Source organism: Mirounga leonina, unplaced genomic scaffold, assembly GCF_011800145.1.
Source record: "Mirounga leonina isolate KUSES-001 unplaced genomic scaffold, KU_Mleo_1.0 Mir_101664, whole genome shotgun sequence".
NCBI classification, from domain to species: Eukaryota; Metazoa; Chordata; class Mammalia; order Carnivora; family Phocidae; genus Mirounga; species Mirounga leonina.
The window spans coordinates 2,059,833-2,086,955 of record NW_023270175.1 but is presented as its reverse complement, the minus strand read 5'-3'; the positions used below and the strand labels follow the sequence as shown (position 1 = coordinate 2,086,955).

The window sequence follows — 27,123 nt, the reverse complement described above, 5'->3', positions numbered from 1 at the left end:
CACTTATAAACATCAGCACAGAAGGGCTGCCAACCTACTAGTAAGGTTTCCTACATTTTATCAGCATCTATACAATAAGGTTGCCTGATGTGCATATCTGCACAGATAGATAGGTGGGCGTGTAGAGCTGCCATCTATACTAATATATCATTATATCAACATGTTAGGGTTAGTTAACTTGCATATAGCCAATTATAGAAAGAGTGTGAGCCCTGAAACCCTGGGAGATCCAATCACAGAAAGCAAATTCACCACTATTAAGTTTAAGAACCCTGAGGGCTCACTGCTCCATGGCTTGTGCTCCCAACTGCAGAGCTGCAAACAGTTCCTCTCCTTTTCTAAGTCTTGAAGTCTGAGTCTCTGGACCTCATTCTAGGAACCTTTTCACCAGATCTTATCCACAGTGACAGCCTAGGCAGCACCTGAGAAAGAGAAAGCATCCATATCTATAAGGCAACTGACTAATGGGCCATTGGAGTCACATGCCCCTAGAGGTTGTGCAATTGTTGGGTCATAGGGTAGCTCTATTTTTAACTTCTTGAGGAACCTCCATACTGTTTTCCAGAGTGGTTGCACCAGTTTGCATTCCCACCAACAGCGTAAGAGGGATCCCTTTTCTACACATCCTCGCCAACATTTGTTGTTTCCTGAGTTGTTAATTTTAGCCATTCTGACTGGTGTGAGGTGGTATCTCATTGTGGTTTTGATTTGTACTTCCCTGATGCCGAATGATGTGGAGTATCTTTTCGTGCATCAGCTGGCTATTTGGATGTCTTCTTTGGAGAAATGTCTGTTCATGTCTTCTGCCCATTTCTGACTGGATTATTTGTTTTTTGGGTGTTGAGTTTGGTAAGTTCTTTACAGATCTTGGATACCAGCCCTTTATCTGATCTGTTTGTCAGTAGGAGTCTAGCAAATTTTGTTTTTAGCAGTGTGCACTTGGACACATTTCTTTGGCAGAATTGACATATTTTATTATTTGTGTGTTAAACTTACTTTTTAAAAGCAGTTTTATTGAGGTACAATTAACATACAATAAACTGCACATATTTAAAGCATACAATTTGAAATTTTTTTCACATATATAACAATCAAAATAATGAACATATCCATTACTCACAAAAATTCCCTTGTCTTTTCAACAAATGTTGCTCAACTAGTCATCCATATGCAAAAAAAAAAAAAAGAATCTAGACAGAGACCTCATATTCCTCATAAAAATCAACTCAAAATGGATCATAGATGTAAATACAAAACTATAAAACTTCTAGAAGACAGCATAGGAGAAAATCTAGATGACCTTGGGTATGGTGATAATTTTTCAGATACAGCAAAGGCACAATCTATGAAAGGAATAACTGATAAAGTGGACTTTGTTAAAATTAAAAACTTCTGTGTGAAAGACAGTGTTAATGGGAATGAGAAGACAAGCCACAGATTGGGAGAAAATATTTGCAAAAGACACATCTGATAAAGAACTATTATCTGAAATATACAAAGAACTCTTAAAACTCAACAATAAGAAAACCTGATTTAAAAATGGGCCGAAGACTTTAACAGATACCTCACCAAATAAGATATACAGATGGCAAAAAAGTATATGAAAAGATGCTCCATGTAATATGTCATCAGGGAAATGCAAACTAAAACAACAATTACATACCACTACACACCCATTAGAATGGCTAAAATCTAAAACCCTGACAACACCAAATGCGGACAAAGATGTGGAACAACAGGAACCCTCATTCATTGCTAGTGGGAAGGCAAAATGATACAGCTACTTTGGAAGACAGTTTGGCAGTTTCTTACAAAACTAAATATATTCATATGATCCAGCAATGTTTCTTGGTATTTACCCAAAGGAGTTTAAAACTTATATCCACACACACAAAAAACTGCAAATGGATGCTTATAGCAGCTTTATGCATCATTGTCAAAACTTGGAAGCAACAAACATGTCCTTTAGTAGATGAACAGATAAAGAAACTGGTACATCCAGACAATGGAATATCATTCAGCACTAAAAAGAAAAGAACTATTAAGCAATGAAAAGACATCGAGGAACTTTAAATGCATATTACTAAGTGAAAAAAGCCAATCTGAAAAGGCTGCACACTCTGATTCTAACTATATGATATTCTGGAAAAGAAAAAATTACGGAGACGGTAAAAAGATCAGCGGTCACCAGGGATGGGAGTGGTAGATGAATAGGTGGAGCACAAAATATATGTAGGGCAGTGAAAATACTCATATAATAATATAATGATGGATACATGTCATTCATTTGCCCAAATCCACAGAATGTACAACACCAAGAGTGAACTCCAAGGTAAACTATGAACTGTGGGTGATAATGATGTATCAATGTAGGTTCATCAACTGCAACAAACGTACCACTCTGGTGGGGGATGTTGACAGGGAAGCTATGCATGTATGCATGTGTGGGGCCAGGGGGTATATGCAAAATCTCTGTATCTTTCAATTTTGCTGTGAACCTAAAACTGCTCTAAAAAATTAAATCTTTAATTAAAAACAATATTGAAGTGAACATCATAACTATAAAAAAATTTTGTGTTCCCTTTTATAATATTTTCCTCATGCCTCTATTCATCTCCCCCAGGTGATGACTGCCTTACTTTCTGTCATTATAAATTAATTTTCTTTTTCTAAAATTTTATATACATGGGATTATACAGAATGTACTCTTTTGTGTAACTTTTCATTGAGCATAATTATTTGAGATTTAGACATGTTGTGGTGTATGTCAGTAGTTCTTTCCTTTTTATTGCTGAGTAGTATTCCACTGTATAAATACATTACAATTTATTGATTCACCCACCTGTTAATACTAATTGAGTTGTTTCCTGTTTCTGGTTATTACAAATAAAGCTACCATGAACTCATGTACTACTTATATATAGATATATGCTTTCAATTCTCATAGGTAAATGCCTAGGGAAGGACAGTCATCTGATAGGTTTACACTTACCTTTTAAAGAAACTGTCAAACTTTTTTCCTAAGGGTTTGCATCATTTTATATTTGCATCAGCAATCTATAATAGTTCCAGTTGCTCCCCATCCTTATCTATACTTAGTATGGATATATTTTAATATTTAGACATTCTAGTAGGTTTATAGTGGTATCTTATCATGGTTTTATTATGCATTTCCCTAATTAATAATGTTGAGTAACTCTTTATGTGTTTATTTGCCATCGACATATCTTATTTTGTGAAGTACCTTAAAATCTTTTGTCACTTTGTTTCTAGTTTAATTTTACTTTGGGATGTTTATTTTATTAATGAGTTTTGAAATTTCTTTACATATTCTGTATATAAGACTTTTTATGAGATATGTGATTTGCAAATATTTTTTTCCTAGACTGTGGGTTGTATTTTCATTCTTTAAACAATGTCTTCAGAAAAGAATAAGTTCTTAATTTTGATGAAATACAATTTATTAGCCTTTTCTTTTATGGATTATGTTTTTGGTGTCCTAAGAAAAATCTGCCTAACCCAAGATCATAAGGATTTTCTCCTATGTTTTCTTCTAAAATATTTCTAGATTTAGGTTTTATATTTAGGTCTATTGTCTACTGTGAGTTAATTTTTGTATACAGTGCAAGCAATGAGTCAAAGTCTATTTCTGTGCATATGCACATCTAATTGTTTCAGTACTATTTGTTGAAAGAGAATCTTTTCTCCACTCAACTGCCTTTGCACTTTTGTCAAAAAAATCAATTCATTGGGCGCCTGGGTGGCTCAGTTGGTTAAGCGACTGCCTTTGGCTCAGGTCATGATCCTGGAGTCCCTGGATCGAGTCCCGCATCGGGCTCCCTGCTCGGCAGGGAGCCTGCTTCTCCCTCTGACCCTCCCCCCTCTCATGTGCGCTCTCTCTCTCTCTCAAATAAATAAATAAAATCTTTTAAAAAAAAATCAATTCATTATATATCTGTGGGTCTATTTATGGACTCTCTAATTCTGTTCCATTCACCTATATGTCTATTCTTTTGCTATTAACACACTATCAAGTTTACTATAGTTTTAGTGTCTTGGAATTGTGTACTATATTGTGTATTTCCTTCTTTTTCTTACTTTAAATTTGATTTACTTGTCCTTTTCTACCTTCTTAAGTGGAAAATGTAGGTCACTGATTTTAAATCTTTCTTCTTTTCTAATATAGGTATTTAAAGCTATTTCCCACTAAGCCCTGCTTTAACTCGATCCTACAATTCTCAGTATGCTGCAGTTTAATCATTATGCAACTTGATGTACTTTCTAATTGTCCTTGTGATTTCTTCTTTGGTCTATCAGTTATTTAGAATAGTGTTTCCTAACTTCCAAATAGTTGGGAATTTTCTACATATTTTATTATTATTGATTTCATACTCATTCCATGTGGTCAGAGAACATATACTGATGTTTCCAATCATTTGGTATTTATAGGGCCTCATTTTATGGCACATCATATGGTCTATCTTGGAGATAATTCCATTTGCCTCTGAAAAAAAACACATTCTATAATTGGATGTAGGACTCCATATATGTCAATTAGGTCTAGGTTGTTAATAATGGAATTCAAATCATCTGTGCCTTTACTGATCTTTTTTTCTAGTTGTTCTGTCAATGACTAAGATAGGTGTGTTAGGATCTATCAACTATGACTGTGGATTTGTCTATTTCTCCCTTTAATTCTGTCACTTTTGCTTCATGTATTTTGAAGCTCTGTTGTTATGCTTTAAATAGTCTTCTGTCCATCACACAAGATCCCAAATAGCCAAAGTAATCTTGAAAAAGAAAAACAAACCTGGAGGTATCACAATTCCAGACTTCAAGTTATATTACAAAGTGGCAGTAATCAAAAACAGTACGAAACTGGCACAAAAACAGACATATAGATCAAGAGAACAGAACAGAAAACTCAGAAGTAAACCCACAACTATACAGCCAATTAATCTTTGACAAAACAGGAAAGAATATCCAATTGGAAATGGACAGTCTTTTCGAACAAATGGTGTTGGGAAAACTGACAGTGACAGGCAGAAGAATGAAACTGGACCACTTTCTTACACCACACACAAAAATAAATTAAAAATGGATGAAAGACCTAAATGTAAAACAGGAAACCATCAAAATCCTAGAGGAGAAAACAGGCAGCAATCTCTTTGACCTCAGTTGCAGCAACATCTTGCTAGACACAGCTCCAGAGGCAAGGGAAACAAAAGCAAAAATGAACTGTTGGGATTTCATCAAGATAAAAAGCTTCTGTACACTGAAGAAAACACTCAATAAAACTAAAAGGTAATTGATGGATGGGAGAAGATATTTGCAAATGACATATTGGATAAAGGGCTGGTATCTAGAATCTATAAAAAACTCATCAAAATCAACACCCAAAAAATAAATAATCCAGCTAAGAAATGGGCAGAAGATATGAACAGACATTTCTCCAAAGAAGACACCCAAATGGCCAACAGACACATGAAAAAGTGCTCAACATCACTCATCATCAGGGAAATACAAATCAAAACCACAATGAGATACCACTTCACACCTGTCAGAATAGCTAAAAGTAACAACTGAGGAAACAACAGATGTTGGTGAGGATGAGGAGAAAGGGGAACCCTCTTACACTGTGGGTGGGAATGCAAGCTGGTGCAACCACTCTGGAAGACAGTATGGAGGTTCCTCAAAAAGTTAAACATAGAGCTACCCTATGACCCAACAATTGCACTACAGCAGCACTATCAACAATAGCCAAATTATGGAAAGAGCGCAAATGTCCATCCACAGATGAATGGATAAAGATGTGGCATATATACAATGGAATATTACTCAGCAATCAAAAGGAATGAAATCTTGCCATTTCAACAACATGGATGGAACTAGAGTGTATTATGCTAAGTGAAGTAAGTCCTAGAAAGACAAATATATGATTTCACTCATATGTGGAATTTAAGAAACAAAACAGATGAAAAGGGAAAGGGAAGGAAAAATAAAATAAGAAAAAAACAGAAAGGGAGGCAAACCATAAGGGACTGTATAGTTAAGAGAACAAACTGAGAGTTGCTGGTGATGGGTATTAAATGGGTATTAAAGAGGACACTTGTGAAGATGAAAAAAATAAAATAAATAAAATTAGCTGTTATTTTTTTAAAAATGGGCAGAAGACAAACAGACTTTCTCCAAAGACATCCAGATGGCCAAAAGACACATGAGAAGATGTTCATCATTATTTACCATCAGAGAACTGCAAATCAAAACTACGAGCTATCACCTCACAACTGTCAGAATGGTTAAAATCAACAGCACACAAAACAAAAGGTGTTGGCAAAGATGTAGAGAAAAAGGAACCCTCTTGCACTGTTGGTGGGAATGCAAGCTGGCGCAGCCACTCTGGAAAACAGTCTGGAGGTTCCTCAAAAAGTTAAATATAGAACTACCCTACGATCCAGCAATCACACTACTGAGTATTTACTGAAGGAATACAAAAATACTAATTCAAAGGGATACGTGTACCCCTATGTTTACAGCAGCATAATTTACAAATAGCCAAGATACGGAAGCAGCCCACATGTCCACTGGTTGATGAATGGATAAAGTAGAGGTGGTATATACAATGGAATATTACTCAGCCATAAAAAAGAATGAAATCTTGCCATTTGTAATGATACAGATGAAGCTAGAGTATAATGCTAAGTGAAATAAGTCAGGGAAAGACAAATACCATATGATTTCACTCATATGTCGAATTTAAGAAACAAGACAAATGAACACAGGGAAGAGAGAGAGAGAGAGAGAGAGAGACAAATCAAGAAACAGACTCTTAATTTAGAGAACAAACTGATGGTTACCAGAGGGAAGGTATGTGGGGGGATGGGGTGAAATACGTGATGGGGATTAAGGAGTACAACTGTCATGATGAACACTGGGTGATGTATGGAAGTGCTGAATCACTATATTGTACAGGAACTAATATAACACTATATGTTAACTAAATGGAATTAAAATAACCCCCAATTTGTTCTTTGTATTTAAGAGTCTGGTTTTTGTTTGTCTTTATTTTTATGTATATTTTCATTGTATATAACAATTGTGTTGGCAGATTTTTCAACTCTCTAATGTTTTTACGTTGTTATACAGTATTCATCCTCTTGGATGAAAAGTCTGTCATCTTTCATATCATTGTGTCCCTGTATGTAATGTGTATTTTTTCTCTAGCTTCTTTCAAGATTTTCTTTTAATCTGTTTTTTTTTTTTTCAGTAGATTCATTATGATGTGCCTAGGTATAGTTTTATTTTTATTCTGCTTATGGTGTGCTGAATTTCTTATATCTGTAAATTTATATTTTTCACAAAGTGTGTGAAATTCTTGTCATTACTACTGCCCCTTCAATTATTATTCTTTTTTCTCCCCTGTTTACTTCTCTCCCTGTTGTTATAGGACTCCATTTACATTTGCATTAAACCATGTGATATTGTCCCACAGGTCAGTGAGGCCCTATGCATTTGTTTTCTTTTTTTCTTCAAATTGTATCTTTCCTCTGATTCATCTTTAAATTCACTGACCCTTTCTTCCATCATCGATTCTGCTGTTAAAAGCCTAACGGGTGGGGTGCCTGGGTGGCTCAGTTGGTTAAGCGACTGCCTTCAGCTCGGGTCATGATCCCGGGGTCCTGGGATTGAGTCCCGCATCGGGCTCCCAGCTCGGCGGGGAGTCTGCTTCTCCCTCTCCCAACCCCCCTGCTTGTGTTTCTGCTCTCGCTGTCTCTGTCTCTGTCAAATAAATAAATAAAATCTTTAAAAAAAAAAAAAAAAAAGCCTAACGGGTGAATTATTCTTTCTCATACTTTGCCTTTTAAATCTAGATTTTCCTTTTTTTTTTAGTTTCCAGTGCTCTGTTGTAATTCTCTATTTGTTCACTCATAAGAGCACATTTCCCTTTAAATCAACAAATATATTTATCTTATCGCTTTAAATCTTTGTCTACAAATTCTAACATCTGTGTTATTTCAGAGTTAGTTTTCATTCATGAGTCTTCTTCTTGACTATGGATCTCTTTTACCTGTTACTTCTTATGCCTAGTAAGTTTTAAGAGCAAATGAGACATTGTATATTATAGTCTTCCTAGATTTTTTTATCTTCTTCTGAAGTGTACTGAACTTTTGTTTTCGGAAATAGTTAACTCAACTGAACTAACACTTAACTTTGTTTTCCCTTCAATGGACAGCAGTTAAATCTATGTTCAATTATTGCAGACTTCCAGCTGTTCCTTTTGGTGGGTTGTGTGAATCTTCCCCTATACATACAAAGTTCAGGGTTCAACCAAGAATTTGGGTGGAATTTACAAACAAATTTTTGGGCTGTGCTCTCTGTGCCTCCCTCTATTGCAGCATATCTCTCATCACTTTCCAGTCATTCTGGCATCCTCAACTCTGTCCTCTTAACTTCTTAAGCCAGTAAGACTGTGGCTTTTTGTCTGGGTTATAGCCATCCTCTGCCATGCAGACTGAAGGACACACTCAGGATAAAAGCCCATAAATGCAAACTTGCCCAGTGTACTTCCTTTCTTCCAAGGGTAGAATCCTCTCTACCGTTTTCCTGCTTTTCCTATGCCATTAAGTAGGTATAAATTTTGTCTGCTTCTCCCTCTCCCTCTCCCAACAACCCTCTCCCCTCCACTCACCCCTCTGGCTCATGCTCCCACGTGCACACTCTCTCTCTCAAATGCATAAATAAAATCTTTAAAAAAAAGTCACTCTACCAATATCAGAAATGAATCTCTTTTGGTCTTTTTACCACTACAGAAAGCACACCCTTACTATAAAACTACCCCCCTCAAACTAATGTCACTTAAATAGGTATTCTAGTTAACACTAGTCAATTATTATTAACAGGTGCTTTGTTAGGAAGAAGTGAGTCAAATGGAGCTTGGAAATACAGCATTGCAAAACAAGCAGGTTTCTTTACTCCAGGACTTTTAAACATCTTTAATGTGCTAGTAGACCTTCTATATCCCTAAATGGAATATGCTCCTGAGATACTATTCTAAACTTTTTTGTATATAATTAGTAAAATGCACTGATTCATTAAAAAATATTTGAGCCCCATACAGTGGAGACTAGAGTATGAACCCCTTTCTCCTAGCATAATTCTCTTTAGGCCACAATTCGTTATCCCTTTTCTCCTAGCATAATTCTCTTTAGGCCACAATTCATTATCCTTTTTTAATCTTCTAATCTCACTGTCAGTCACTGACTCAGAGGGGCTAGGTTTATGCTATTTAATCCTCACCAATACTTACTGTGTAATTATCACATGTATACAAAAGGGGTGCTGCTATGGGAAAAGTGAGATAAAAATAGAGATTCACCAATCATTAACTTACACGGACTAGATAAAAATATATGAAATTGCCTAGCATGATACCCAACACAGATTAGTAGCCTGATGTTAGGTTCCTTCTTAAGTGTCTTTCCCTCTTTTGCCTCTTAAGTCAGTGAGTTCAACCAGATTGATCACAGGTTGGCAGACTACAACTCTCAGACCAAATGCAGTAATAAGTCTGTTTTGTATAGTCCAAGAGCTAAGAAATTTTTTACACTCTTAGAGGGCTATTTTAAAAATGAGAGAAAAATGTGTGAGACAAACCTTATGTGGCCCACAAAGCCTAAATTATTTATTCTATGGTCTTTTACAGAAAATGTTTGCTAATCCCTGAGATATAGTCTAATCCTTACAGCAATCTAAAATAAGCAGTATGGTAGAATTCATTTTATTTATTTAGATGTGCAGTAGAAGCCCTATTTTTTTTTTAAAAAAAAAAACATATTAAAACATTATTTTACTGGTTTTACTAAGTTTTCAAAGGCTCATTTCAAATCTTACCTTTTCTCCTTTTACACCACTACAGTCACATTTTGATCCTGGAGAACACCCATAGCAAGCCTGTAAGGAAGAAAAAAAGGGAGGAAAGTGATTAAATATGAACCTGAAAACCAGTCTCTGACTTACCCCTCAACTAAATTCAACAATCCAAACTTATTACCCAAATAGCAAAAAAATATCTGAAAGAATACATACCAAATTGCGAACAATGGTTACCTCTGGCGAAGCTTGCACCTTTTATGGTACACACTTCCATTTGATTTTTTCACAATGAGCAGATGTAACTTTTATAATTTTAAAGTGAAAAATATCTTTTTTAAAAGATATTAAAAACTTAAAAGAATTCAAACAACTTCCCTGTAGTATGATTTGCCACTTGTCCGAGCTCTTAGGAACTCCTTTTTGTACTAACATCACATGCAAGAAATGACCTTTCAATCTATATTAGCAATGACCTTGGCAACTAGCCAAAGATGTCTGCTGGTTGAAGTTGCTTGTATCTTGGCATTCGTGAGCAATCACGGAGCATAAAATACATAATGCTATCTTTTACCAACTTTTTAAAATTTGCTTCCACTCTCTCATTACTAGTAGCTCAGTCTATAATGATTCCAACAGTTTTACCACAAATGTTCCCACAGCCTAGATGTTCTAAAGAGCCACTACTAATAAGTTCATTAACTCATATTAAGAATTGAGGTCTTGAAGACAGAAAAATATCCTCCTCTAAAATAAGAACCCATAAGAGGGGCACCTAGCTGGCTCAGTCAGTGGAGCGACTCTTGATCTTGGGGTTGTGAGTTTGAGCCCCATATTGGGTGCAGAGATTACTTTAAAAAATAGTAATCTTTAAAAAATGAAATAAAATAATAAAATAAAATAAGAACCTATAAGAGAAAAAGACAGTAGATGACTTCTGACATCCAGATCTACCCTATACTCTGGCATAAAGCTGAACTGCTTAGAAAAACAAACTGTAATTAGTTTAACACATGTAGATAACTCACCATTTATATAAAATATGGTAGTATGCTTCTCATTAAATAAGAGAAATTTTTATGTAATGTAAATACCAAGTAATGTGTATCAATGCTCGGCCTCGGAAGACTGTGACTTAAAAAGTACCTTAGCCTCCTTCCCAACGTTCCATGTGTTCCTTTGCTCCAACTACTACCAGAATACTTTCCCAATTCCTTATCAAACTACTGACCTCATCCTTCTACTCATAACTCCTAACCCATTCAGCTGCAACTAGAAGTCAGCCACATGTTCAAACTCCTTTTCCTGATGGAAGCAAACAACAATGGCTTGATGTTGGAAGTTAATCTCTTACTCATATTGCAAGATGTTGTTCCAGTAAAAAATGCTTCTGACATCTCTAATCTAAAGTCTGTTATGCAGCTGTTATTTGTCATACATATGGGATTAGGTTATACACTGGTTTTAGTATTATACATCAACTACAAGTTAAATGGACTTACACAGACTTACTCATCAAACATGAATTGGGCATGATTAGAGGCCAGAAAACTTGTTAGGCACTACAGACGAATAAGACACAGCTCCTTCCAACATATAAAACTAACTCAACAAATACTTACTGATCACCTGTTATGTGCCAACCACTATGTTATGTTAGGTGCAGATGGAAGATGCAAAGACAGTACATATTGCTCTCTAATAGAAAGGATAATTCCATACGGAAAAATTACATTACAGTGTGTCAGGAACAGAGGTTAATTTAAGATACATAATATTGTTTTGGGCAAACATGAATTCTAGATTTCAAAGTACCAATTTACAAATTTTAGAAGCTACTGAATCACAAGATAAAAACTGCCAATGGTCATATTCACTGAATTAGATTGTGCATATTATCAATAATCAGTTACATGCATTAATGGAGGAGTAAAGGATAATGGTAATCCAAAATGGCTGTACATCTAAAAATAACATTTGACTTTGGAATGTATGTCTACACTTTAAATGTAAACATACGAGCATCGTTTTCTGGTGTTACAAGTAAAAGATGGTGTAACTTTTCATTTTCATCTTTAACTAAGAAATTTTTCTTTTTAAAATATAAATTAAGTTCCTGAGAATAATGCAAAGACAGAGAGGATTTTGTTAATATGGAGAAGATACTATGTGAATTTTCTTTACTATTGTATTTCTGGCTTCTCAGTATCCAACAAAATCCTCCAAATGCTAATATAATTTGTAAACAAGCAATATAACTTTAAATATGTGTGCATGTTATTTTGGAAGTAATTTTATACAGTATTTTTCTTTAAAATTAATTAATTTCATCTTTTTGTACTTCTTTATTACTTAACATGTAGCTATACTTTAGAGAGGTCGCTACTTAAGACATTTGATATTTTTTTGAATTCAATTTAAAAATTTAATTTATATTCTATTTATTCCACCTACATGATAATGACATTGGTCCTGGGGGGAGGGGAGTGTTTAAAGGCATTGTAATACACACACTGACCACTAGATGCCACTTTCCATACAGTTATAACAGTGATGCCCACAAGGAACTAGCCCCAATTTGACATTTGGTTAATGGAGCAGCTTGTTTTTTACCAACAGCCATTAATATTAATTAGGTGCCCAATAAGTACAAAGCACAATATTAGGGCTATGAGTCATACCAAAAAACGTGTAGACATGAGTGCTGCCTTAAAGAAACTTCCAATCTAGTTAAAAAAAAAAAAATCTATGCCTAAATAAATAAAAATAAAATTTAAATACAATGGAATAATGATGTAGGAGACAATGGTAATAGAATGAGCTCTAAAATATAAGAAATATATTCTGAGTTTACCTCAACAATTGAATCATTAGGAGACCATAAACAAGTCATTCCCATGCCCTAGGACTCAGTTTTTTCTCTTTGGTAAAATGACAAAGATGGACACTATAATCTCTTTAGGAAGTTTCCAGCTTTTACAGTCTGTGATTCAGTAGGATTTACCAAGTAAAAATGAGTGGTATAGTCAATAATTGCTGTCAAAATTAAGAAAGGGAATTCCCTTGAGCCTGGGAGTGGTGATAACAGCTCTATAGAGAAAGAAGGTAAATAACTTGACTTCAATTTTGAAGGATGGGCAGAAAGATTTCTAGAGGAAAAATGGCCATGGCAAGTACGAAGATTAAAACACAAAATTTTTGTGGGCAAAGAGCCAGGTAAAATAAACATTAAGTACCTCAGTCTAAGGACTTCTTAAGTCCATATGAAAAAGGTATAGTAGGAAATAAGGCAAAAAAAAGAAAGTTCTTTTAAAAACTGGAAAAACTACTTAATTCTGCAAAGTCATTGAACACTGTTAAAGCAAGAAAATGATGCAACTGTAGGAATGTTTTAAATGTTTTAAGGAGAAAATACTAAAAAGCATAGAAGATTTATTATTATCACATAGTAAAACACATCATGAAACTACAATAATTAAAACAGTATGGTCTCGTTCAAAGAATGGGCAGCTGGATGAGCCATAATAGGCCAGAAACACACACACACACGCACACATTTACTATATGATAAAAGTTGGCATATCAAATAAATGTGAAAATAATGGATTGTTCAACATATGGTGCTAGGACAAGTATAGAAAACAAATTTAGATCTCAGGCTCATACAATTAAAAAAAACAGATATGAGGATTAAAAGTACGAATAAAAGCAAACTTCAACATGCATTAGGATCACTTAAAGAACCTCACAAAAATTCAGGTACTAGGACCCCATCTTAGAGATGCTATTTCTGTAAGCTTGAAATTGGCTACCAGATTCTTAAATTTTAATAAACATCTCTAGTTAATTCTGATTCAGTGATTCAAGATATATACACTACAAAATAATGGCACAGAAAAATAAGAAATATTCCAATACGTGGCTAATTAAGTATCCTGACGATATGACTGCTTAAAAAAAAAACTAAAACTGTTTTTAAAATGTAAAAATATCTTAAAGCATCAAAGAAAAGCACAATAGGATTTATCAGGCAAAAATCTAGAGGAAAAAAAACCCAGTAAACTGACCAATGAAACTACTTTTGCCCTGAGGGCATTTACCAAACTTGGGAGAATTTGAGATTCTTGTTTCACAACTTTTTCAGGTTAAAGGTATTTCATACATAAAAAAGTACCCCATGATCGCACCCCCAGGAACTTTTAAGAAAGATATTTTGGCACTCAGCAGAAAAGTACAGGGGAAAACATCTCTGAGAAAGTATAACCATAAACTGGCCTACATACAGATTTACAATCTAAATTAGCATTTAGCTGGGTGGCCCAGTAACCTCCAACAGCAAATTTGCTTAGAGTAGGCTCAAATTGCTTTGACCTCCCAGAGGCTAGGCAGAAATACACACAAAGCCTATGTAGAAGAATATACCTTCAGAGTGAACTTCAAAGAATTCTAAAAAAATTTTTTGGAAAGGAAAATAAGATATCCTACTCAAAAATCACTACGCATACAAGGAAGCAAAATATCATAAGCAAAAACCAGGAGAAACATCTGACAGCTGAAACTGCTTGGCAAAAATTTCAGATATTAGAATTACTAGACATAAAATATATAACTATTTTTGCAATTATGAAAGATATTTTCAAAACTTGAAAATAATAAATGAACCAAGAAATTGTAAAAGAAAAAAAAAGAAAAGGTAACATGGCTGAATTGAAATAAAATAAAAATTTTGGAAGTAAAAATTGAAATTTAGGGGCGCCTGGGTGGCTCAGTCATTAAGCGTCTGCCTTCGGCTCAGGTCGTGATCCCAGGGTCCTGGAATCGAGCCCCGCATCGGGCTCCCTGCTCAGCGGGAAGCCTGCTTCTCCCTCTCCCTCTGCTGCTCCCCGTGCTTGTGTTCCCTCTCTTGCTGTGTCTCTCTCTGTCAAATAAAATCTTTAAAAAAAAAAAAATTGTGAAATTTAAAACTCAGTGGATGAGCTTTACAGCAGACTATATATAGCTAAAGAGACAGTAAAGTTTAAAACAAGACAAAGTTAACAGAAATTGTCTATAATATATTACAGAGATAAAACATGGAAAATGTGAAATAATAGTTAAGAAGTATGGAAGAAAAAGTGAGCAAGTGTATAGCATACAGGTAATTAGGTTTACAGAGGAAGATGTGAAAGAGGCAATGGGGCAGGGACAAGAGTTAGAGACAATGGCAAAGAGTTTTCAAGAAATAAAGATATCTGTAATTGAAGAAGTCTAACAGATCCAATGGAAGTAAAATCAAACCCCAAGCTAGACACAAAATAGTATAACCTCAAAACATAAAACCAAAGACAAGACTTTAAAAGTATCAAGAAAGACAAGAGAGATTGCCTTCAAAGGAGTGGCAATTACAGATTAGTTCTCAGAGGTACAATGGAAGCCAGACTAGAATGACATTTTTAATATACTGAGAGAAAACTGTCAACTTATATTTTTTACCCAGTAAAAATACCTTTCAACAACAAGGCAAAAATACAGACATTTTTAGACAAATAAAAACTGAGACAGTATGCTCCCAGCAGGGCTACACAAAAGGAAATTCAAACCTTTTGAGTATCTTCTGACTTTATATGAAAGGAAATGAAAATGAAATGGAAGGTCTAAAATCCAAAAATAATGGAGAAAAAAGTGGTAAATTTGTGGGTGAATTTAAACAAACAGTAACTATAAAACACAATTATAAAAAGAGCTGTGGGGTTCAAAAATACGGAACTAAAAGAAAAACACAGTGATAATACAATGTAAGTCATGGGAGGATGAGTGAAGTTAAAGTATTCTTAAGGTAATTGTAATTGTGTAGAAAACGGGCATGGGTATTGATTACTTTAGACTTTGATAAGGTCTCAACTTAGGTATTCTACATACCTAAGTATACAACTTAGGTATTCTAATTCCTAGGGTAAACCTTAAAAGAAGGTAAGTGAGGTGTTAATTCCAAAGGAGTAGAGAGGGACAATACTCAATAAACCCAAAAAAAGGCAAAAGAGAGAAAGAAAGTGCTATCTTAAAATAGATAGGAAAAATAAAAGAAATATATCAGTAATTATGTCAAGTATAAGTAAGTGTAAAATGACATGATATAAGGAAATAATCAGACAAATGTGGAATGTGGTATATACGAAGGACAGCTACCATGGACTCTTCAAAAAGTCAATGCCATGCCGAGGTTTTGTGAATGACAGCTTGAGGACCTCTGCGGATCATCTCCCTAGCAAAACAACAATAGCTGGTGACATTTAGAAACAACAAAATTTATGTCTCTGGATATTGCCCTAAGAACCTACAGCAAATGAAGAAACAACCATTCAACAAAATTTACTAAATCTCAGTATGAACAGCAAGAATCTATGGCATTTTAGCCATGCCCCACTCCCTTCCTCTCTCCCTTCCCTGTCCAGCTTGACAAAAGCTCCACACAAGGTGGAAGCAGACATGAACCCAGAGCTCCTCCCTCCAGCTCCCAGCTGAGCACTAGAGCATCTCACTGCAACAGGTCATCAGCATTTCTCATTCTCCCCCTTGCCCAGTTCCAAGTTGCAGAAGCTCAATTCCAACCTAAAACAGCTGAGAATTCTAAGGCTTTTGTTTTCCACACGGCCTCAACTCATAAACAAAAGCTCTACCCCAGGCATGGCCGACAGAGTACTGTGCTCAACTGCCCCAACCACAGCTCACCCCCAGAGCACAGGGCAACCACTAGAAAATAACTCAAAAAATACAGTGGAGAATATCATTAAAGGAATTAAAATATTTAACTAAAAAAATTCACTTAATAAAAAAGGAGACTGTAAAGGAGGAACAGAAGAACAAAAAAAGCATGAGGAATACATAAAACAAAAAAGGCAGACAAAAATCTATTTATATCAATAATAACACTGAATGTGATTGCATTAAACAAGCCAATCAAAATTCAGAGATTGTCAGACTATATAAAAAAGCAAGATCAAATGATGTATGTAGGAGAACATAATAGTTTAAAATATACGAAAAGCTTGTAAATAAAGAATGGAAATAATACAGTCATGAAAACAGCAAAAGCAAGAGACTAAATGTTTTTTCATCCCCAACACCTCCCCCTACTACTGCCAAATTCATATGCTGAAATCTTTATCCCAATTTTATGGTATTTGGAGATGGAGTCTTTGGGAGGTAATTAGATTATGATGGTATGGCTCTCAGAGTAGGATTATTGTCCCTATGAGAAAAGGCCAAAAAGTTACCTAGCCCTCTTTCTGGCATGTGAAAATATAAGAAATCAACAGTCTGCAAGCCGGAAGAGGGCTTCCACCAGAACCTGACCATGCTGGCAGCCTGATACTAGAATTTCAGTCCCCAGAATTGTGAGAAATACATTTCTATTGTATATAAACCACCAAATGTGTGGTATTTTGTGATAGCAGTGTAAACTGACTAAGATAGCAACCATAAGAAAGCTCGAGTAGATATACTCATAGTAGACAAGATACATGCCAAACAGAAGTATTACTAGACATAAAGAAGGACGTTTTACAATGATAACAGAGTCAAATCACCAGGAAGGCATGACAAGTATAAACACAGACGTACCTAAGAGAGCCCCAAAATACATGAAACAAAAAATGACTGAATTGAAGTGAGAAATAGTTCAACAATAATAGTTGGTGACTTCAATACCCCACTTTCGATAATGAGTAGAATGGCAAGACAGAAGATCAACAAGACCTTTATTCAACACTCTACCCCAAAACTGCATAATATACTTTCTTCTCAAGATTGCATAGAACATTATACAGGATAGATCATATGCTAGGCCATAAAGTAAATCTTAATAAACTTAAGAAGGATTAAAATCATACAAAGTATGTTTTCCTATAACAATGAAATGAAACTAGAAATCACCAACAGGAAGAAATTTGGGATATTCACAAGTATGCAGAAAATAAACAATTTACTCCTAATTAACCTTTGGGTCAAAGGAGAAATCACAAGGCATATTAGAAATTCTTTGAGAAAAAATGAAACTAAACCCACAAAATATCAAAACATAAGGGATGCATTTAAGTATTGCTTAGAGGAAATTTATAGTAGTAAATGCCTATGTTTAAAAAAGATGTCAAGTCAATAAATTAACTTTAACCTTTAGATATTAGAGAAGAGAGAAAACTAACCTAAAGCAAGTGGAAGAAAGAAAATAATACATATATGAGTTGAAATTAGTTAAGTGGAAAATAGAGAAATAGAGAAAATCAAAGAAACCAGAAGTTGCTTCTTAGAAAAGACTGACAAAATTGACAAGCTACCAAGAAAAAGAGACACTCAAGTTAATGAGTTTTACTGAAAGACTTTTTGATTGAAAGACTCAAATTATTAAAATCAAGAATGAAAGAGGGGACATTACTACCAATATAGGTAGGAATAGCAGGGAACTTCCTCAGGCTGATAAAAGGCACCTACAAAAAACCTTTGGCTAACATCATAATTAATGGGGTGAAAGACTGAATCCTTTCCCTACATATCAGGAACAAAACAATGATGTCTAGTCTGTTACTTCCTTTCAGCATCATCCTAGAGGTTCTAACCAGGGTAATTAGACAAGAAAATGAGCCATTCATATTAAAAAGGAAGAAGTAAAGCCATCTCTACTCACATACAACATAGTCTTGTATATAGAAAATTCTATTAAAGCTAATAAATAAGTTCACAAGGTTACAAGGTACAATATCAATATACAAAAAAATCAATTGTATTTCTATACACTAGCATGAAATTAAGCAAAAATCCATTTACAATAGTGTGAAGAAGAATAAAATACTCAGGAATAAAGATAACTAAAGATATATAAAATTGATACAGAATTTATATGAAATTGCAAGGTATCTCAAAAGTCAAAACAGCTTTGAAAAAGAAAGTTAGAGAATTCAGACTTCTCATTTTCTAAACTTGTAAGTAAATCTTCCTGACCTTTGGTTAGTCAAAGGCTTTTAAATATGTTATCAAAAGCACAAATGATAAAAGAAAAAAATAGGTATGTTTTAAATCTCATAAAAATTTATTTTTTTAAATTTTCATCAAATTAAAAAAATTGTGCTTTGAAGAACACTATCAGGATAGTGAAAGACAACCTATAAAGTGGAAAAACATTTGTAAATCATGTACATGATAAGGGGCCTGTATCTAAAATATATAAAGAACTCTTATTAACTTACTGACAACCCAGTTTAAAAATGGACAAAGGTAGCAACCAAAGTGTCCATCAATAGATGAATGGAAAAAGAAGATGTGCTATATACACACAATGGAACATGACTCAGCCATAAAAAAGAATGAGATCTTGCCATTTGCAACGACATGGATGGACTTAAGAGAGTATAATGCTAAGTGAAATAAGTCAGAGAAAGACAAATACTATATGATTTCACTCCTATGTGGAATTTAAGAAACAAAACAAACGCACAAAGAACAAAAGATACCAAAAAAAATCCCAGACTCTTAAATACAGAAAACAAACAGGTGGCTGCCAGAGGGGAGGTGGGTTGGGGGCTGGGTAAAATAGATAAAGGGGATTAAGAGGTACAAACTTCCAGTTACAAAATAAGTCACAGAGATGAAAATTACAGTATAGGGAATATAGTCAATAATATTGTATAAACATTGTTTGGTGACAGATGATGACTATACTTAATGTGGGGAACACTGTATAATGTACAGAATTGTTGAATCGTTATGTTGTACACCTGAAATTGATACAACACTGTATGTTAATTATAATGTTCTAACTTCTACATAAACAAGAGAGAACAGAAAAAATGAAAAAATAAAAAAATGTTTAGAATTATTGGTAATTAAATCAATTCAATTTCGAAACATTTCTTAAGTATATACAGAATGGCAAAGATAAAAAAAAAAATCCTAGCCGTAGGGTAGGAAAGACAAGGCAATGTCATATGCTGGTCTTAGGAAAATGAATTTGTATATCTTTATGTGTAAATTTGGAAATATTCTCATATCCGATGAGGAGGTTAATTAAGAAACTGGGTTAAAAATCAGTGATATGATGAAGAAGGTTTTTTTTTTTTTAAATGGTAACAAGAAAAATAAAGATAATATCTTCAGAAAAAATCTATAAAAGAAAGTTATGGTCCAAACTGAAAACAAATCAAATGAATCTATAAGACTACATTTGACTATAATTCAAGATTCTCTTTGAGCTCCACAGGTTTTGTGGCTTATAATTATAAAATTTTTGTCTCTGAGTCCAATCATAATATGAAGTTCTAGGTGTGACTGATACTTACATAATTATATTGCTATCCATTTTTTATCAAATTTTAGATTAACTCTGAAGGCAAATCCTAGGAGAATTAATTATCATGATAGAACAGCATGTAAGAGTTATAATCTCTAATAGCAAAATAATGACATAGCTGAGAGAAATTGGCAGGAGGAGAATGCAGGAGAGTAATATAGGAACCCTTTTACCATAAAAAATAAAATAAAAATAAAAATGGGCAAAGGAATATGAATTGGTATTTCTCAAAAAAAGATATACAAACGTCCACTAAACACACAAAAAGATGCTCAAGATCATTAGCAATCAGGGAAATGCAGATCAAAACTACAATGAGATATAACTTCCCACACAGTAGGATAGCTATAATAAAAAATAGACAACATTAAGTGTTAACAAGGATTCCAAAGCAATTAGAACCCTCATATACTGCTGATGGGGATGCAAAATGGTACAACTGCTTTAGAAAATAATCTGGTAATTTCTCAAGCATATGACCCAGCAACTCTACAATTCCATACCTAGGTATATATGTAAGCAAAATAGAAACGTATCTACACAAAAACATATAAATGAATGTTCATAGTATTATCCAGAGTAGCCTAAAAAGTATAAAACAACCCAAATGTCCATCAACTGATGGGCTGACAAACAAAATGTAGTATATACATGCAATGGAATATTATTCACCAATAAAGAGCAATGAAGTACTGATTCACACTATACCATGGATGAACCTTGAAAACATTATGCTAAGTGCTAAAAACCAGACACAAAATACTACATGTTGAATGACTCTATTTACATGAAATGTTCAGAATAGTCAAACTTATAGAGAAAGCAACTAGATTGGTGGTTGCCTAGGGCTGGGGTGCTGGGGGGACATAGGGATTGACAGCTAAGGGTTTCTTTTGGGGGTTGATCAAAATGTTCAAAAACTGATATTGGTGATGGTTTCACAACTCTAAATATTCTAGAAAGTATTGAATTGTGAACTTCAAGTGGGTGAATTGTATGTAAATTATATCTCAATGAAGCTGTTAAAAAATCAGTGTTATGAAAAAAATGTGGGAAGACCATTCTGTCAAGAACAATCAAGGTTCTAAGATTTTTCCCTAGTTGGAAGCTAACAAGTTAGCCTGCCATAGTTTCATGGATATTGGCAGAAAATACAAGATGTTTTGACCAGACAATAATTCATTATTCACAGCAATATCCTTGGCTTCCCTGATCCACAGTTTCCACAGGGTGACATGAAGAGGACAAGGTAATGCCTTCACATACACATTACTGTTAAAGTAGATAAACTGAATGTTTAGGAAACCCACATATTTTATAATGGGCAGTAAGCTTGCTTGACCTTTGTTCTGAAATGTTATCTTTATTATACTGGGCAATAAACAAACCTGGTTTTTCCTCCAAATAGAAATACTAGTTCTATTTTCCAAGTTGTTCACTACACAAATACACTTTAAAAGATAGTCCAGACCAAAGAGCCAGCTCCACTCCTCTCAAGATATACAGAGACATGAGAGACCGATAGTAAATTTTCTTCCAACACATTCCAGATTTTTAAAAATTTAAGGAAGCAAAACAAATATAGTATATGAACAGCTATAAAAGACTTTTAAGGACCATTAGGGACATCTGAATATGACTTGAATATTAAATTATACCTTAAAATCATTGTTGGGGTGCCTGGGTGCCTCAGTTGGTTAAGTGTCTGCCTTTACGACCCAGGTCATGATCCCAGGGTACTGGGATCAAGCCCGGTTTTGGGCTCCCTGCTCAGTGGGGAGCCTGCTTCTCCCTCTCCTTCTGCCCCTCCCCCCACTTGTGCTCACTCGTGCGCTCTTTCTCTCAAATAAATAAATCTGAAAATAAAAATAAAATCATTGTTAATTTTTTCAAGCATGATAATGGTATGTTTACATATAGTATAATGTCCTTTTCTTTTGGTGAGGCATGATGCATGCGGGGGTATTTAGGCATTTAACATACATGGTATCTGCAAATTACTTTTAAATGGCTTAGCAAAAAAGAAGTGTATATACACACACACAAATACTTACATAATCATTAAACTTGCCCACACACAGACACTGGAGAGCAAAAGACATAAAAATATAAAGCAAATAGGGTAAAATGCTAGCAAGTGCTGAATCTAGAGGGACCATACAGTGGTATTCATGAAACCTTCTTTCAATTTTTTAAAATATTGTCACTAAAATGTTAGGTGGGTAACTACATTGATAAAAGTGTTTAAGAGACAAGTATCCTCAGACTGCAAAAAAAAAAAAAGGGCAAATTGCAACATGTATGTTATTTACCAGAGACATCAAAAACATAAGGTTACATGCAAAGATTGAAATGAAAGCTGAAAAAAGTTGTATCATACACATAATAAACAAAGAAAACTGGTATCACTGTATTAATTTTAAATAAAATAGACTTCAAGGCAAAAAGCATTATAAAAGATAAAATAGGGTCACTTCCAAATGATAAAAGGTTTGGTTCACAAGAAATACACTTTTTTTAAAGGTTTTATTTATTTATTTGAGACAGAGAGTGAAAGAGAGAATGGAGCAGGGGGAGGGGCAGAGGGAGAGGGAGAAGATTCCCTGCTGAGTAGGGAGCCTAACATGGGGCTCTATCACGGGACTCTGGGATCATGACCTGAGCCGAAGGCAGACACTTAACTGAGAGAGCTACCCAGGCGCCCCAAGAAATACACTTTAAAAACACCTAAAGTTGTATGCACTAGTAACATTCTCAAGTACACACAGTTAAAAGTACCAGATCTACAAGGAGAAACAGACAAATCCACAATCATAGTTGCAAATTTTAAAGAGATCTCTGATTACTGATAGAACATGGAGACAAAATAATCTGTAAAGATGTAGAAAGATTTAAACATGATTACAAACTTGTTCTAGTGAACATACATAAAACAGTGTACCAAACAAATGAAGAACACACATTTAGATCAGGCACATACTAGATATTTATAAAAACTGACCATATGTACACTGGGCTTTACAGTTAGTCCAAGCAAATCTCAAAGGATAGAATTCATGCAGAACATGATCTCTGATCATAATGCAATTAAGTTAGAACAAATAATCTAAATATAATCAAACTCTTCCAGAGAACAGAAGAGGAGGAATAAAACTAACATAACCATGATACCAAACTGAAATAGGACTGAGTACGAATGGAAAATCAGAGGTCAATCTTACCAATGAATTTAAGTGCAAAAATTCTCAATAAAATATGACAGGGTTGGATTTAACCTAGGCCCTAGCCATTGTTGAAAGGAAAAAAAAGGCTTGGAAAAAGAAAGAAAAATGTCATTCACAGATGATATGATTGCATAGAAAGGCAATTTAAAAGAATATACATAGAATTTAGAAATAGGGGCGCCTGGGTGGCTCAGATGGTTAAGCGTCTGCCTTCAGCTCAGGTCATGATCCCGGGGTCCTGGGATCGAGCCCCGCATCGGGCTCCCTGCTCGGCGGGAAGCCTGCTTCTCCCTCTCCTGCTCCCCCTGCTTGTGTTCCCTCTCTCGCTGTCTCTCCCTCTGTCAAATAAATAAATAAAATCTTTAAAAAAAAAAAGAATTTAGAAATAATAAAATTTAGCAAAGTTGCTGGGTATGAATCTAATATATTAAAGTGAATTATATTTTTATATGCCATCAGAGAATCAAAAAAAAATTTTAAAAAAGAGGGGCACCTGGGTGGTTCAGTCGGTTAAGTGTCTGCCTTCGGTTCGGGTCATGATCCTGCAGTCCCGGGATCGGGCCCTGCATTGGGCTCCCTGCTCAGGAGAGAGCCTGCTTCTGCCTCTGCCCCTCACTCTGCTTGTGCTCTCTCTCTCGTTCTCTCTCAAATAAATAAATAAACTCTTTTAAACATTTTTTAAAAAGAGACAATGGTGTCCCTAGTGCAGTCCCCCAGGAAAAAAAAAGGGAACTAAATATGATGAGCTTTTGAAAAAAAACAAAGTGTATGAGAAATGCATGTTAAGAACAGATGAAATGTAATTAGAGACTCAGGGGGAAAGATCAACATCAAAAAAATAAAAAGAAATGTAATCATTGAGTTTTTATCTGGCTCTACAATCAGAAACATATTCATAATATTCACAATTTCCAAATACTGTAAACATTGCTTACTGATTTAACTGAAAACAGCATGACATACTAAGAGAAGGTACGAGATAAAGATGGTAGCAGAACGAGCACTTCATCTGTCCTAACACAAAGTAAGCAGATAATGTGTTGATCAAGAAAAACTTATTTGATGGGGTGCCTGGGTGGCTCAGATGGTTAAGTGTCTGCCTTCGGCTCAGGTCATGATCCCAGGGTCCTGGGATCGAGTCCCGTATCGGGCTCCCTGCTCACTGGGGAGCCTGCTTCTCCCTCTCCTTCTCCTGATCCCCCTGCTTGTGCTCTCTCGCTCTCTCTGTCAAATAAATAAATAAAACCTTTAAAAACTTATTTGCAAGTTTTAATTTTTAAGTAACTGATCTAGGAAGTCAAAATGGATGAGGAAAGCAACATGTTTTTTACTATGAGTTGTACTTTTTAAGCCATATGCACACAATATAATACTATGTCACATTATTACACAACGGCTACTCTCATGAGTCTCATAAACTCTTGGAAGGTACTAATTTAAATTTAACATATCAAAACAGAAGTCCTCGTTAACCTGCCAACTTTTAACACAGAACCTCTGTTTTGGAGGGCATGAATTCACCATCCTTTAACAGTTCAAGGCTAAAAATTTTACATTTCTTTTGTTACATCCTTTATTTGATATCCTACCACAATCCATAAACAGATCATACTATTTCTTCCTTAAAAAATGCTAACAACAAAAGGATGTTAGCAGAGTAGAAAGAGGTCTTAGAAATTATCTAACCGATTCCCCTCATTTTAAACAAGAAATAGAGGGCCAGTCGATGACAGAGCCAGAGCCAAAGCCAGAATAAGTTTCTCGACTTTTCCAACACTTTAAACTGATTCCCGTTCACTTCCCAAATCTGAGCAAAAGCCAAGATATTTTGCCAGATTTTCTATGAAAACATTTTCTTCTATCATAAAAGTATTTCTTAAAAAATCAAATTACAGATGAACACATTCATCAGTTTGAAAGCCTTGTAACCAATGCAGCAGCTGCCACTGTGTACAAACCCAGAACTTAAAATATGAAGAGACTCAATAAAATGATGACTATAACATGTTATTATTCACCAGTACTAACATTTAATGTTAATGATTTTCCTTGATTAAAATATAACAGTTTTTAAGATAACTAAAGAATAAAGATACACTCATTTAGTTTTCAAGAACCTATTTTTTTTTCCAGTGGGGATAGAAGAAGGTTGGGGAAAGGAGGTGACAGGTCTAAATAAAAAGCTACCAAGCAGATGTATGCTGGACTGTTAAGTTTAAGCTTATAAAATAACATTGTTCAAAATGAGCACAAAGATTTGAAGTCATCAGTTATCAGACACTGGTATCTAATCTGGACAAATTACCAAACATGTCATTATCAGAAGTACTGTAACCTTAAAAATCCATAAACAAGTTAACTCAGATTGGCCCTAGTGATTTTACATTTAGGATAAGGAAGCAATGCCTATTTTGGGTAAATTATTTATTTCTGAGTACTTTTGGATACCATTTGAAAATATGTGAAATGGAGAGCTTTTTAAATAACTGGGTTACTAGATGCTTTTAATGGCATTTGTGAAAATGGGATTTTTACATTACAAAGTTATCCTAAATCAGAATGGCATTTTTTAAAAATTTTATTTTATTATGTTATGTTAGTCACCATACAATACATCATTAGTTTTTGATGTGGTGACCCACGATCCATTGTTTTCGTATAACACCCAGTGCTCCATGCAGTATGTGCCCTCCTTAATACCCATCACCAGGCTAACCCATCCCCCCATCCCCCTCCCCTCTAGAACCCTCAGTTTGTTTCTCAGAGTCCATAGTCTCTCATGGTTCTTTTCCCCCTCCGATTCCCCCCCTTCATTTTTCCCTTCCTTCTCCTAATGTCCTCCATGCTATTCCTTATGTTCCACAAATAAGTGAAACCATATGATAATTGACTCTCTGCTTGACTTATTTCACTTAGCATAATCTCCTCCAGTCCCATCCATGTTGATGTAAAAGTTGGGTATTCATCCTTTCTGATGGCTGAGTAATACTCCATTGTATATATGGACCACATCTTCTTTATCCATTCATCTGTTGAAGGGCATCTCGGCTCGTTCCACACTTTGGCTATTGCAGACATTGCTGCTATGAACATTGGGGTGCATATGGCCCTTCTTTTCAGAATGGCATTTGTTAAGAGTAGTTTCTATGGTTGGCAGATAAGAAAGAAACCAAGTATAAGTACTCTAATTAGGAGCAATTTTCCCCCAATTTTAGGTGTCAGTAACCAAAAATTAAATTTGAGAAGTTTTTATGGAGTCTGGCTCTGTACAAATTAATATGGGATATATGGAGATTATTAAATATCTTATCTCCCTGGAAGATTTTATAACCTAAAAAGGGGAATTAGAGAAATAAGCAAATAGAGAAGTAAGCAAATAGTATTTATTAGAATGAGATAAATGACTTAAGATGAACATAAAGTGTTCAAAAGAGAAAAAAATATTTAGAAAACTGGTAACAAACACAAAATGTATTTTTCACATGCTACTCAAGTAGATTTTTTCTAGCAAGAATTCCCAAAGTTTTTAAGTAGAGTAAGGAATATTTGAAGGAAATAAGTATATATACATGTCAGTTATCTAAATTTGAAAATAAACACAAGTAAGCATCACAACCTAGAAGAATAAGCTTTTCAGCCCTCAGCTCTACATGATCTATGATATCCACCTAAAACATTTCTAGCCATCCAGTCTCACCTAGTGTACATCTC

The 27,123-nt window shown here is 34.7% G+C and overlaps 1 protein-coding gene across 2 annotated transcripts in view; it reads right to left on the bottom strand.

Moving 5' to 3' along the window:
* The window catches only part of COL4A5 (collagen type IV alpha 5 chain), a 224,292-nt gene that overhangs the window by 124,936 nt on the left and 72,233 nt on the right, over positions 1–27,123 (bottom strand). For both annotated transcript variants that reach the window (XM_035006996.1, XM_035007003.1), the window contains exon 2: positions 9,892–9,951. In XM_035006996.1, coding sequence (XP_034862887.1) covers positions 9,892–9,951 — 60 coding nt within the window. The remainder of the gene's footprint in view (positions 1–9,891; positions 9,952–27,123) is intronic.